General features: G+C 37.3%; 1 protein-coding gene across 2 annotated transcripts in view; it reads right to left on the reverse strand.

Moving 5' to 3' along the window:
- Window positions 1-12,885, reverse strand: part of PFDN1 (prefoldin subunit 1) — a 65,841-nt gene extending 52,956 nt beyond the window's left edge. The window contains exons 1-2 of one of the 2 annotated variants that reach the window (XM_026508129.4): window positions 12,746-12,885; window positions 10,193-10,359 (exon numbers count right to left, since the gene is read on the reverse strand). In XM_026508129.4, coding sequence (XP_026363914.1) covers window positions 10,193-10,359; window positions 12,746-12,778 — 200 coding nt within the window. In that variant the 5' untranslated portion in view covers window positions 12,779-12,885. Of the gene's footprint in view, window positions 1-10,192; window positions 10,360-11,801; window positions 11,883-12,745 lie in introns of those variants that run through there. The other variant, XM_057307171.1, reaches the window with a different exon arrangement.
- Between the last annotated feature and the right edge of the window lie 1,208 nt (window positions 12,886-14,093).

The following is a 14,093-nucleotide window of genomic DNA, read 5'->3' on the forward strand; positions in this document are numbered from 1 at the left end:
CACACAGTGCGCTGAAATCTAACTCTGAGGGATGCTGCTGCTACTTAGTGCTATACTGTGTTCCCCTCATCCACTACTATAGTTCTAAACACACACACCCCCTTCCTTTTCTCTTCCAGGGCCAGTATTTCAAGCATTATGGAAAGCTATCCACTAAGCTATCTCTACCCAAAGTCCCTCCAAGAACTCATTTATTTTCAAGGCATCAACTTGGCTAATGGCCCACAAAATAATATCACCCCCATCACCTGCACTATCTGTCATTATCTGTCATTTCTATTTGTATGTTCCGTATCTCAAGCTCAACATGTCCTTTTATCTACCCATACCAACATTCCCTACAAGAAGTTTCCCCATTTCAATCTCAACTACCAATGATACCACCACTTGCCCACTCACCTAAATCCCAAACCTGCAATATTTTCCTTGTACCCTCTATATTCCCAATTTATCACTGACTCATCATTTTTTTTCATATTGACCCTTTTCTCTCCATTCCACTTCTGCCACCTTAACTTACGCCCTTATTATTACACTCCTGAATTACTTCAATAGCTTCCTTCTGTATTCCCTGATGAAACTCTCCCTAATTCATCCTAAATATATTACCAACAGTTTTCATGTAGCTAGCCCTCAACTGTTGGTCACTGTAAAGACTGTTGCTGATGATTTTAGTAAACATTACTGGTTGGCTACCCAATATCCATTCCTCTTCTTTGTTGACAGAGCCCAAATTTTGTTTGGGATCCTCCACTTCCCCAAGTGACTCAGGGAAGTGAAACCTGGGGTGAAACTTGATTGGTCTTACCCAATCATGGCAGTCCCATCCCCCAAGATTTAAGCCCAAGCACATGGTAAAGTTCTTGTCATGAAATGTGAGAGGTGGCCCTCTTGAAGATTTCTGGGAAATTTCTTTGCTCCTACAAATGTGACATAGAAAACATGGTACTTTCTAACTCTAGATGTTGTCATATCTGAATGAAATATTTGGAACTCCTACAGCCAATGTGGAAGATAAAGCTGGGAAGCACAAAGAGGGCAGAGGCAAGAGTAAAGAAGTGGGGTGCAGCCCAGCATTGGAAGCCTGATATATACAACACTGATAAATCGCAGAAGCATTGTGCTTAATGAAAGAAACCACGCAAAGGAGTACATTCTATAATGATTATACAATATATAATACATACATACCTATAAATATATACAATATATATAATGACACACACACACACACACACACACACTCCACATGAAGTTCTAAAATAGGCAAAATTAATCTACAGGGATACAAGTCAGATTATCAATTCCCTAGAGCAGAATTTGGGGGAGGTAAGAAATGACTTGGGAGAAGAAGGAACTTTTGATGAAAATGTTCTCTATCATGACTGGTGTGATGGTTACAGTTGTCAAAATTCATCTCACTGTATTCTTAAAAATGAGTGTATGTTACTATATATGTTATATCTCAATAAAGTTTACTTAAGAAAAATGGATAATTAGTATTATAGTATGCCAGATGGTTATAAACGCTACGGAGAAAAATAAAGACAAAAAAAGACAGTACAAGAGGCAAGAAAGTGGCAGTTGACGTGCACAATTTTAAATAGGATGGTTATAAAAGGCCTTAAGGCCTTTTTAATAAAGGCCCTCAAGCAAAAGAAAGGTGTACAGGAGACATCTTGAAGAAGGCAGCTCCAGACAAAGAGATCAGCAACTGCAATGCCCTTGTCTTTTTTCAGTAATAACCATCCGAAGGTTTTGACGAGAGTGATCAGACATGTTTTGAAAGGATCAGTCTGGGCACTCAGTTGAGAAAAACTATCAAGTGGTAAGGATGGAAGCAGGGAGCCAGATAGGAAGCAGCTGCAACAGTACAATGATAGCTGAGATCAGGGTGGTGGTAAGTAGAAATGTTCAGCTTCTGGACCAAATTTAAAGATAGTCTTTGCTAATGGACTGAATAAGATTGAAAGAGAGGAGTCAAGGATGACTACAAGATGTGGAAGGACCACAAAGTCATCTACTCAAATGAAGAAGACCATAGGAAGGAACTGGTTTACTTGTCAACAGTGAGAATTTTATTTTGGTCAAGTTAATTTTGAGATGCCTATTAGACCATCAAATAGAGATATCAAGTGGGCAGGTGGATATACAAGTTTGGAGTTCAGGAAGGGGTCTAAGCTAAAGATAAAAATCTGGGAGTTGCCAATATATAAAAAAGGCACTTAAAGAGATAAGCCTGGATGAGATCACTAAGAGACTGAGTATAGACAAGAAAAAAAATTCCAAAGGCTGAGCCCAAGTACAATCTAAAATTTGGAAATGCAAGAAAAAGAAACAGTAAAGGAGAATGAGAAGGAACAGCCAGTAAAATAAAAGGAAAACCAAGAGGTGATATCCTAGAAGACAAAGGAAGAAAATGCTTCAACAAGGGAAGCAAGACCAGCTGGAATAAACGCTACCAATACGTCAAATTAGATGAGGACTGAGAATTCACTGGAATTATGAGAGGACCAATGTCCCTTCAGGAACCCAGGCCCCGTAAATATCCCTTCTTCTACATGAGTAACTCACACACTGCTAGGTTCAATTTGTACTAATTAGAAATCACTGTGTATTTTTAAATCAAACTATTACTCCTAAAATGGAAGCAGTAGTATGTTAATCTATTTTAAACATGGTGTTTATTTTTGGTCACTATTTGGTATTCTAACTATTCTGGTAAATAATCACCTCTGATGTTTACCACTTTCACTCTAGCTTCATCAAATCCCAAACATACCCACATATAATCATCAAGATTTGCTACAACTTTTTCCAAGTTGTGATCTTTATTTTACTAGGTTAAAACGTTAACACCTAATGAAATATAACCATTGGATAGTAAAAATTACTATCCAGTGAGTACTGAAGGACACAAGTAGAACAGAAGACTCCTGATACAAAAGCAGAAAGTCAGAGGAATATAAATATATTTTGGCACAAATGCAAAAGACTCAGTCACACACACATACAGGATGCATATTGTGATTCAAATCTTTTTACCCTGAGCCAAACAATGTAAAAGGCTCAGTTTAGGGCAGTCATGCTCTTATCTATTTAAAGATACATTTTTAATACCGGGCTCTTGCTGCTGTGCAAATTTTGATATGAGAACATTTCAAGTACTCTTCAAAGCCAAGGGAACAGTGTCTTCCAAGTAATCTGGCCCATTTCAAGGTAGCTGACCTTCCGCAAAACAAGAGATGGTAATGAGAGTTCCTGGCCAGGACAATAAGAGAACATTCCCTCAGACATGTCTATTCAAACTTAAATGCTAAAAATAAATTGAGCATACATTCTTCACAAAACCACAGGCACTAATGGTGCATGCAACAAACTGCAATCTTAATCATTCCTTCTGGGCAAAGGGTATTTGTAGCTCACAGCAATTCCTGATACAAGGAATAAGAAAGAATACTAAGAAGTCACCATCAAGTGTGTGTTCACGTAACATAGACTGACTTTCACCTTCTAGGTCAATACTTTTTCTGAGCTCCTTTTGGATGTTTCATTAAGCAGATTATGTTCCTTGATATGACCATTTCAGTCCTCTCTCAAACAGATTAGATAGCAAGTTGTTCCTAAATTTGCCATTATGAGATAAGTGGCAGCTAAAATCAGAAAATTCTTGGTACAGCTTAAAAGTGATTGTTTTTCATTTCAGAGAAATTCAGCTGAAGTCAGTTGCAGCAAACAATTCCCCAATAACAAAGTAACATAGTTCAAGGTTACTACTACCTTAATTTTTATTTACATAGGAACAACAAGGTAATAGTACTTTTCACCCTTCCCTCAGTTTACTAGATCAATCCTTATCACCAAATGGAATACATTGTAGTATCCTCCTGTGTTGCTGAGTAATTGCAACTTTCATGCAACAAAAGCAGGTTTTGTTTAATCCTTTGCCAGTTAAAAAAAAAAACAAAAAAAAATGTCAGGTCTTTTGATGTCAGGAAATGCAAAAGCCAAGTCCTCCAAGTAACCAAATGAATCAATTACATCTACATTTTTAAATCAAGTTGAGCCTAAAATAAGTAACCCTACAAGGACACATTAAATATTTTACTTTAGCATGTTTGTACATCCCAAGGTAAGTATAACGGATTTCTTTTCCCTTTTTACAATAAACTCCTAATTAGCACAACAATTTTCGAAACTAACTTCCTGTGTTTCAGTGAGACAGTCTGGATTCTGGAGGACATGGGAGGGGAAGAAGGGAAAGAATTATTAAAAATACTCTTCTGAAGAAGAAACATAGCTATGTAATTCCTACGCAAATGTTTGTTAACTTCCCCTGGCACAAAAACAGTGATGTCATTCTACACAGCCGTACAGCAGTTATAATCAACACTTGAGTTTTTAAATCACTGACAACTTAAGGAAATTAAGAATATTACTCAAAAATCTCCTCTCCCTAGAGTACCACATCTGTGAAAGAGGAGAGTGTGCCCATCTGGGGTCATATACATACTCAGCATCAACAAGACTGAAGTCATTTTTCCCTGCACAACAGAAAAGTTGTTTTTTTTTCCCCTTAGAACTCTGAGCAATGAAAACCAGGACTTTAAATGGCTCTGTATAAAAACACAAAAAGGGTGGGTCACATTCTATTAGTAAAAGCAGCTCAACATCAAGAACCCCTCTTCCTTTAAAATGAAATCTAAAAAACAAAATAATTTTCAAAGCTAAGAAGAACTCTTCAGTTATCTTTGCTTCATTTCTTCTAAAATACAGATTACTACCTTTAAAGAAAGTATACAAGGAGCGGAGAAATTTATATCTGCAGTGTGCTCTCACAACAAAAGTAAAAGTGCGCTTCTTTTCTCCTATAGCAAGCACTAAATAAAATATCCAAACTTGATTCCAGTAAAAACGATACATAACTGTTTTTACTATAACATCAACAGTATTTACTGCACCAAGACTTGTGGTTTATTTCCTAAGCTAGTACAACTATTCTGTCGGCTTTAAAATTATCTCAAATTGAATGGAATACCAACTCTACAGCTACATGAAATTGTAAAATGGTTGCAAAACTTGAGGCACCATGACTATATCCCTTTTCTATTAATATTTAATACAACGAAACAGAGAAAGAGCAAATATTTCAACTTGGCTTTATTACTGTCCCATTCAGATTACAGGTCAACATCCAAACTAACAATTAAAATCACAACAAAACCAACATCGTATTTTAAACAAAGGGCACTTCAAACAAGCTGTCAGGAAGAATTTAGTTTACTACATCCCAAATAGTTGTAAAGTTGCTCAACTGTTTACATTTTTGTTGATGTTAATTTGTTACCTATCAGGAATACATCTACTGTTTTTACTTTCTACCTGTGCCACATTTATCTTAGGTTTTACACTTCTGGATCTCTCAACCATTAGAGATCAACCATCAAATTACTTCAACAAGTAGAAATAGCAACACCGCTCCCAAACAGCAATTTCTACATTGCTAGACACTTATCTAGTTGGTAGATTTATACCATTGTTCATTCTTAGTTCCTTAAATGTAAAAAATACCCACAGAATGGTGGCATACCTCTAAATTGGTTTAAATATGGTACAAAGTTATTTTTAGTTAGGTTCAAGTTTTAAAAAGGCACTAATCATTCTTCTCAAAGGCTAATCTACTCAAGTTCCTCCCATATTAAAAGAATTAAAAGCTTAATTTGTGTCTTTTGAAAAGAAGTGTATGCAATGCTCAACTAAAGGGACATTAAAATTATAGAATAATAAACATGACATCACATCAGGGTCAGGATCATACCTACTGTTAATAAAACTAAGTCTGACATTTATTCTGATGATGGTCCTTTCAAATACCAGCGTGGTTAAATGTCCTTTACATGCACTTTCAAATGTAATTCTTATTTCTAAGAAATACTCTTATTTTCTAGTGTGCAAAGGGAAGAAAACCCCCATAAACCATTATAAACTGGTTCTTATTCAAGAAAAAAAAGATACAAGAAACATTCATGTAGTATTTGAGAACTATGTCTATTCCCTCCTTGCATGCTAGAAAGATGCAAAGACAAACACTTGCAACTATTCAGACAGATCATTCCACAGTTGTAACTTTCATCATAGTTCTCAAAGCAGTATGGTGAGGTCAGCTCACAAACAGCTTAAGTAGCCAAACTAGAAATTGGTGGTAGTAGTATCAGGCTACATAACAGCCTCTCCAAAGAATATGAAGTAAGAGAACTAAAATGTGCTGGCAACACGCCAAGAGACTGGATGGAATATAGCTTTGAGCAATGAGTATGCAGAGCTTACAGTATATAGCAATTCATCATCTCCCACCCTGTAGCCTGATCTTCCTTGTTTAAAACCAAAATTAGCCACATAAGAGGTATTTAACACTACCAAATTTCTCCATACTTGTGACCTGAAAGACATCTAGGCTTGCAAGATTTGGTTAAACTAAATATATACCCTATAAAGGAAAATCTGATTTTCATCCTATATGAAAATGAGGAAGGTAAAAGAGATACTTTTATATTATTCTGCATAGAATAGCCTTTATTCTTTAAGGAGTATACTGCCCTCAGCAAAATTCTAAAGGCTTAGGTTCCTCTATACTGTCAGTTCTCAATGAATATCTCTGCAACTGGTTGGCATTTAGAATTAGTCAACTTTCTCAGTAGATTTAATAAAGAATTAATCCTGTCCAATCAAAGGACATAATTTTGGTCAGAAATAACTCCTCTGACCTTAGTTAAAATTTATTACTTTTACAATTTCACCTTTGTTGAATCATATTTTAAAACAGAATAAGAAAGCCTAATTTTTAATTGTCCAACTTTATAAACATATTTTTTCTAAAGAAACAAAAGAAAATGCAGTTATTTTAAGCAAGAGAAAGAATCATACTCATTTCAAATCAAGACACATTTAACACCTATTTTGTGCCAGACATTATGTTGAGAACTGAGGAAACAAAGATAAATACGTATATGGTCTCACAGAGCTGACGATCTAGTTGAGAAAAATTACCCACTTAGATATCAATCATCTCTCTCTCTCTCTGCTGTACTAGCTACAGGAACAAAAGCTCTGGTATCACCCAGGGAAGTGTGAGTAAGTCTGCCAGGGAGGACAGAAAAATCTTCAGAGAAGATGAGCTATGTCTTGAAGGATAAGAATTTCACAAGGGGGGGCGCCTGGGTAGCGCAGTCGTTAAAGCGTCTGCCTTCAGCTCAGGGCGTGATCCCGGCGTTTCGGGATCGAGTCCCACATCAGGCTCCTCCGCTGGAAGCCTGCTTCTTCCTCTCTCACTCGCCTGCTGTGTTCCCTCTCTCGCTGGCTGTCTCTCTGTCACATAAATAAATAAAAAATCTTTAAAAAAAAAAAAAAAAAAAAAAAAAAAAGAATTTCACAAGGGAAAGGGGATACTTCAGGCCAAGGCCAGAAGAAACAAAAGCAAGAAAGCACAAAAACGTGAGTGACAAAGCCCTGTGACAAAAATGGGGACAACCATTTCTTGAACACGTGCTACTTACTACTCTTCTACCTTCACCCATGACAGACACTACTAATCATGAAAGCCAACATGAAACTCAAACTCCTTCTCAACAGATAACCCAAAATCAATGTAAGAAGTCCATGACGTGAAATTTATGTGCCATCCGGAGCCTGGGAATAGAAAATGGCAGGACTTGAGGCTAGGGGGATACATTAAAGACCGATTATGAACAAACATGAATGCTAGGCTAATAAGTTTAGATTTTATCCTGTGGGCAACAGATCAAAGAATTTTATGAAAAATATGGACGTGATCAATTCCAACAGAAGTATGAAGACTACATTTGGACAGACAGAACAAAGGCAGAAAGAACAATTATGCTACTGTGATAATCTAGGCAAAATACGATGAGGCCTGAATTTCAGCGACGGCAAAAATCTACTGCAGATTCTAAAACAAAAACGGAGTGTTTTGGATTTCATAATTCATGGTTTTAAAACAACAGCTTGAGAAAAATTAGTATTCTAATTAGAAATCCCAAATAATACCCAAAAAGGAAAAGACAAATGAAGGTAAAGACTACAATTAAAGAAGTGAATCACAATGATACTCAAGATTACTCAAGACTATAAATTCAGAAATAGTTATTTCAGGTTTAGCATCAAGGAGAACATCCTCATGACCAGACTAATACTCAGCAAGTCTTTTCTTCCTGAGGGCACTAATACTCTAGCCAAACAACAAACACTATTCACCTTACATGCCCCTACAATGCAGGGTCAAATTTGTACTCCCAGTGGGATGCAGAAATCATAAAAGTCAAATTGAAAACCAAAGTTTGAAACTATGTAGGTTTCACTTTATCCAAACATTTAGGACTATGTATTTCTTTTACATGAAATAAATCTTCCAGAAATACTACTACTGTTGTACCGTTAACTAAATCATATCCTAGCCTTTTAATTCTAGACTTCTTTGCATGGAATACAACCTACTTGTAGCTCTTAGGGCAGTATGCAAAAAAAAAAAGCAGCTACCCTAGCATGTCTGCACAATGTTTAAATTAAATTAAATTATTCTGATTAAAACTAAAAACTTCATTATAGCTCAAAAGGTCAAAGATAGTCAAAAGAGTTTCTCTATTTTCGGAAAAAGAGATTCTTTAACTGTTGCAAAGGCTCATGTTGTGACATGAAATCCAGGTGCAACACGTTAACAAACACGCTAGGAAAGCTAGCATTACTGTTTTAACACCTCAGGATATTCACATTAAGGATAAAATTACCCTGGAGTGAATGCCAACAATGCACCTCACACTACATAGATAGATATGCAAGGGCTCTACTTTGTTCTCATTCCCATTCTTTCATGTCCCAGTAAGCAAACCCTCAAAGTGGGATTCTCTTCCTCTAAAAACTAGCTAAAATGAAAAACATGAACTACAGAGATAAAATTTATTTGTGATATATTGTTTATTCTGAGAAAGCAAATCACATGAAGTTTATCATAATCTCTCTCTTCTCCAGAAAGAAATGGAGTAGCTAGTCATGAGCAGGGCCCACTTCTCATGATGTCATTCCAAAGCCATTACCAAATGTTACACATGTTATGCTTCCTTCAAATCAATCACAAAACAAGTCATCCTAAGACTGAGGTCAAATTCCATTCAACTAAAAGACCTCCAAACTTGAAGTAACAGTCCACTTACTAAATAATATTCAAAGACCAAATTCCAGAAAAACCCTCCTCTTGTACCTCCTCCACTGAAATTTAAAAAAAAAAAAAAAAAAAAAAGGTTTTCTCCTTTTAGCTCATTGTAATGGAATGTGACCTGTAGTTAAGGGCTTTTCCATTCCTTATTTGCTGCTTAGAGAAAGCGAAGCAGGTCTATTCTCCTTCACAAGGGTAATAGATTTCTTAAAAGAAAAAAAGTGCAGTGTAGGTGGTTAATAATGTTTAACAATTAGAACAAACAAAAGGTAAACTGGTTTACTTGATTTCTCATGTATGAGAAATTTAAATGATTTATGATAAATGAATCTATTTTTAAATCATTTAAATGATAAATGAATCTATTTTTATTTTACAACACTAGTCAAACATCTGAAAGATCTAGGATTTGAATGACTCCTAATAAATCAGGTAGGATAGCGGAAGTTAAAACTACAACTACTTAAATAAATCTTCACATGCAAAATTACTATAAACATCTTTTCAGAGACACCTGGGTGGCTCAGTCGGTTAAGAGTCTGCCTTTGGCTCAGGTCGTGATTCCAGGGTCCTGGGATCGAGTCCCACTTTGGGCTCCTTGCTTAGCAGGGAGGCTGCCCCTCTGACTGCTGCTCCCCCTGCTTGTGCGCTCTCTCTGACAAATAATTTAAAAATCTTTAAAAAAAAAAAAAACACATCTTTTCATGACAAATCATATTTTTGTCATTGAAGTTATACACTTAAGTACCTACCTGATCATAGAGAGAAGAACAGGAAAATAAGAAATGTACTTCAAAGTCTAAAATTAAACACATCTATCTGGGATTCAGTTAGCATTTTTTAAAAGGAGGTATTTAACTAGATGATCCTCAAAACTACTAAGATACTTTAACCCAAGTTTTAAAATGAACAAATTCTAGAAAAAACTCTCCCACAATAACCCCATTAAGGATACATTTTACTTACATTCTTCCTACACCTTCATACATGTTAGTCTCATCTACCAAAGTCATAATCTCTGTATCTGTAAGATGTGCATGCTTTTTCGTTCTGTTTAGCTGTTCAATCTGTATGTCTGCAAGCTTCACCTTCTGTTGAGTGTCAATAACTTTGGCTTGAAGCTCTGTGAAGGCCTAATAAAAACAAGTCCTTGATTCAGTGGGTGAAACATTTTACAGGAAACACTTAAGTCAAATCCAAACACATTAAAATAAAGCATGCTAACCAGAGACAAAGCTGTTAAATTTACCAACACGAACATCAGTAAAAGTCAATATAATTGTAAACAATTAAGCCACCATACTAAATAATGAACTTATCCTGTCCCCAGAAGATGCAGTCTACTTGAAGCAGAACAAATGCACATTAAATAACCATATGAAAAAGCAGGTATCCAAGGAGTAATAAAAAACAATAAATGCGAGAGTCAGAGGATGAAACCCAGAGATCCAAAACAAGAACCACAAATACAAGGACTCACTTCATTTGTGTTACGTGACTAGGTTTCAAAACACTTTCCCACATTTGTTTGAAATACTAACAAGGGAATATTAATATGAGAACATTGAGGAACATAATCTCATTTACTCTTCTCAATAATCCTATGAGTTAGGGATGGCAATTTCATCATCACTCTTTACAAGTTAAAGTAACTAAATTTATCAAAGAGATATAACTGGTTTGCACAGGGTTGAACAACTATTAGGTGGAAAGGCAGGTACTCAAATCCATTTCTTCCGACCTCTAGTTCAGGAATGTTTCTATTCTACCGTCTACAGTAATATTCAGAACACAAATATTTTTGAGATAAAGATTAAAAAACAAAAAAAATTCAAAGCATTGGTAGAAGAGTTGCATCATGATCTTCATATCTACATACCACGCCAAATTTGACCCTCATATACACTTAGCTCAAAGATAAACACAGTTCTTGGATCCTCTTGTTTAAGTGCCTGGAATGACTTTCAGATGCTGTCAAATCTAGCCTGAATAGTAACATTTGTGACTGCAATACACAGCAAAGGCTACTAAAATTTTTTCTAACTTTGTTCCCCCTACTAGTAGGTTTTCAAAGACTGATTTGGGAAGGAAGGTGCCTGAAATTTCCTATTAGTCTCCAAAAACAACAACAAAAAAGACCTTATAAAGATATTAGAAGATAAAACATTTAAACAAGTTTTTTAGTTAATTTAATTAGCTGTCAAAACTACCCAATTTAAGTCACCACTTTCTTAGTTTGCATTCATTGTGTCCAGGGGTTTCTTAGTAACTAATTCAAATACTGAGAGCTGAGCTCATTCACAGCTGTACTCTATTGTTAGCTCTTTCACTAAACCCTGACTTACATTTGAACTTTTAACAGAAAAAAAAAAAAGGCAAATTTTTAGAATTCGTTAAGAATTCTTAAAATGAATTTTGGTTTGCATGTAAAATTGCCTGACTGTTCTGTACACACTTTGCTAAGGAAGCTGGTATATTGTTCAAACTGAGATATTACAGCATTAGAGAACACCAACACGTTAAAGACCAAATTTACAAGTTTCAAAAGAAGAAAGACAAAAAGCAAGTTACATACACATATATCCTCAGGGCAATAACAAACAGCTTCATTTATTAGGAGCATCTCAGCTGTCCTAGTTCATATGCAAAGGTTGACCTGAAGAAGTATTAAGATGTAAAATTTGCTCTTCTGAAGAACCTAAACTAATCATCAAAAGGTGTGGAGTAGAGAATAGTGGATTCTAGTCCCAACTTTTGACTATATCTTTTCTGGAACTCAGTTTCCTTTCCTAGGAAAAAGTACAGGTTTAAAGTAGATGAAGTCCAGGATCTTCTCCCTGACAACCGTTAGATGCGGAAAATTTTTTGACTAACACATTTATAAGCAACTGTTTGAAGACAGAAGCTCAATTCTTTCTGATACGATTTTATTTGGAAAATTTTACGGACCTTTTTCTTTTTTTGACAAGTCCTTCAAGAAAAGGGGAAGGGGGGGTAGGGCTGGGAGTTAAAGCCCTGACATTAACATTGCTATGAGACTAACTCTGAACTGTATGTAGATACTGCTACCTTTCAAAGTACGGGATCGAGTAAGTGGCCTAAAAACACAGAGCGGACTTGGGAATTTTTAAAGCAAATGAAGATTTAGAATTACAGGTGCCTCGGCTCAGGCAAGCGGTCCGAAGGCTCTCCCATTTGGAACGCTTACTTCAGGCCTTACTATCGCACTGAAGCCTCCACACAAGAAACGGCTCTGGAGCTCGGAACGAGAGGACAGGCCAGCTATCGGACCGCCAGACTTAACCAGACCAGCCCAACCGTCTCTTACCCAGAAAGAGGTGCTTGCCCCCCACGCCAACCTAAGGAGATCTGGTCCCGCCTCAGGACTCTGGGAAATCACTCCCCAGTTCCCTGGGGCCTCTTCCCTTCCTCAGGACTCGAGCCTCATTCGATATTCTTATCCACAGTCCCCTCAGCTTCCCAAAGAGAAGCCTGTGGCAGGTCAGGACCCTCTTTTACCTTCTTCAACTCCAGATCCACGGGAGCCGCCATCTTGGTTCACTCGGTGCGCCTGCGCAGTACGATAAAGCCAGAAAAAGGGTGGACGAGGGGCGCTCCTCGGCGGTTCGACCGGCCCCTTTTCTTCTGCGCCTGCGCACGACTCGGGCTAGCTGGGCTTCCAGAAATACTAAGGCTACAAATTACGTCTTCCCCACGTGATCTATTAGGCTTGGCACGCAGATTCTCCGTGTGGTTTTAAGCGCTTTGACAAATAGCTTAGTGCTTGGTGAATGGAGTTGTGTGTCGATCAGGCTAAAACCTCTTCAGGCGTTCATTACTTCAGCTAGTCCCTGTGCTGTCGGGGAAGTAGAAGAATTAGCCTGCCAGTAAGGAGAAGTTCCGCAGTTTTAGTAGAAGTATTCTTCCAAAGAATTTATTTCTACTGAAATCTCCTGGAAGACCTTCTAGACACAGTGGTTCTCAAGAGAGGCCAAATAAATTTGCAAAAAGAATATAGATTCTCTGGGGTGCCCGGGCGGCGCAGTTGCTTAAGGTCCCGACTCTCGGTTTCTGCTTGGGTGGTGATCTCGGGGGGGGGGGGGGGGGGGGGGGGGTCTTGAGATTGAGCCCTGCGTTGGGCTCCGCGCTCAGCAGGCAGTCTGCTTTGGGCTCTCCCTCTACCCCTCCCTCTGCGCTCATGCTTTCTCTCTCAAATACATATCTAAAAAAATAATTATGATACAGAGTTTCTGGTCTTCATCCCAAACTTAATTACTTAAAATCTCTAAAATTGGGGCCTGAAAGTCTGTGTTTTCCCAAACTCTCCTTATGACCTGATGCAAATCCGCCTGCAGACCACATTTTCAGAAACTGCTTTATGTAAAAGACCTGGCATTTCAACCAGAAGATAAATAGTAATTAGACTTTTAGAAACGGAAGAACTGGACCTTTTACGCACTCCAAAAACTTGGAAGGGTGGGGAAAGGAAAGGGAATTTGGAGCCAGCTAGATCTGGATTCAAAGTTTGCTCTACCTGGAGCCCGGCTCTGCCTGGTTCCATTTCAGTAGCTGTGTGATAATAGAGTTTACATCCTCATTTAATTTGAGAGTAACAAAATTGACCTCACAGGGTTATTTTAGGGAATAAATACGACCAGGAAAAGCTCCAAGCGTAGCACAACGCTCACAGTAGGTACTCAATAGTTATAGTTGAGTTGTTGTAGTTAGCATTATTATGTTTGTTTTTCAAGGTCTAGGAAGCAGGCCACCTCTCCCATTATCTTTTTTGTTTTTTTGTATCATTCATCACAGAGACCAAAAATAATATTTCCTCTGAACTCTCTTCAAGACTACATCTGTTCCTTTC

The sequence above is a fragment of the Ursus arctos genome, unplaced genomic scaffold (genome assembly GCF_023065955.2).
Source record: "Ursus arctos isolate Adak ecotype North America unplaced genomic scaffold, UrsArc2.0 scaffold_5, whole genome shotgun sequence".
Classification (NCBI taxonomy): domain Eukaryota; kingdom Metazoa; phylum Chordata; class Mammalia; order Carnivora; family Ursidae; genus Ursus; species Ursus arctos.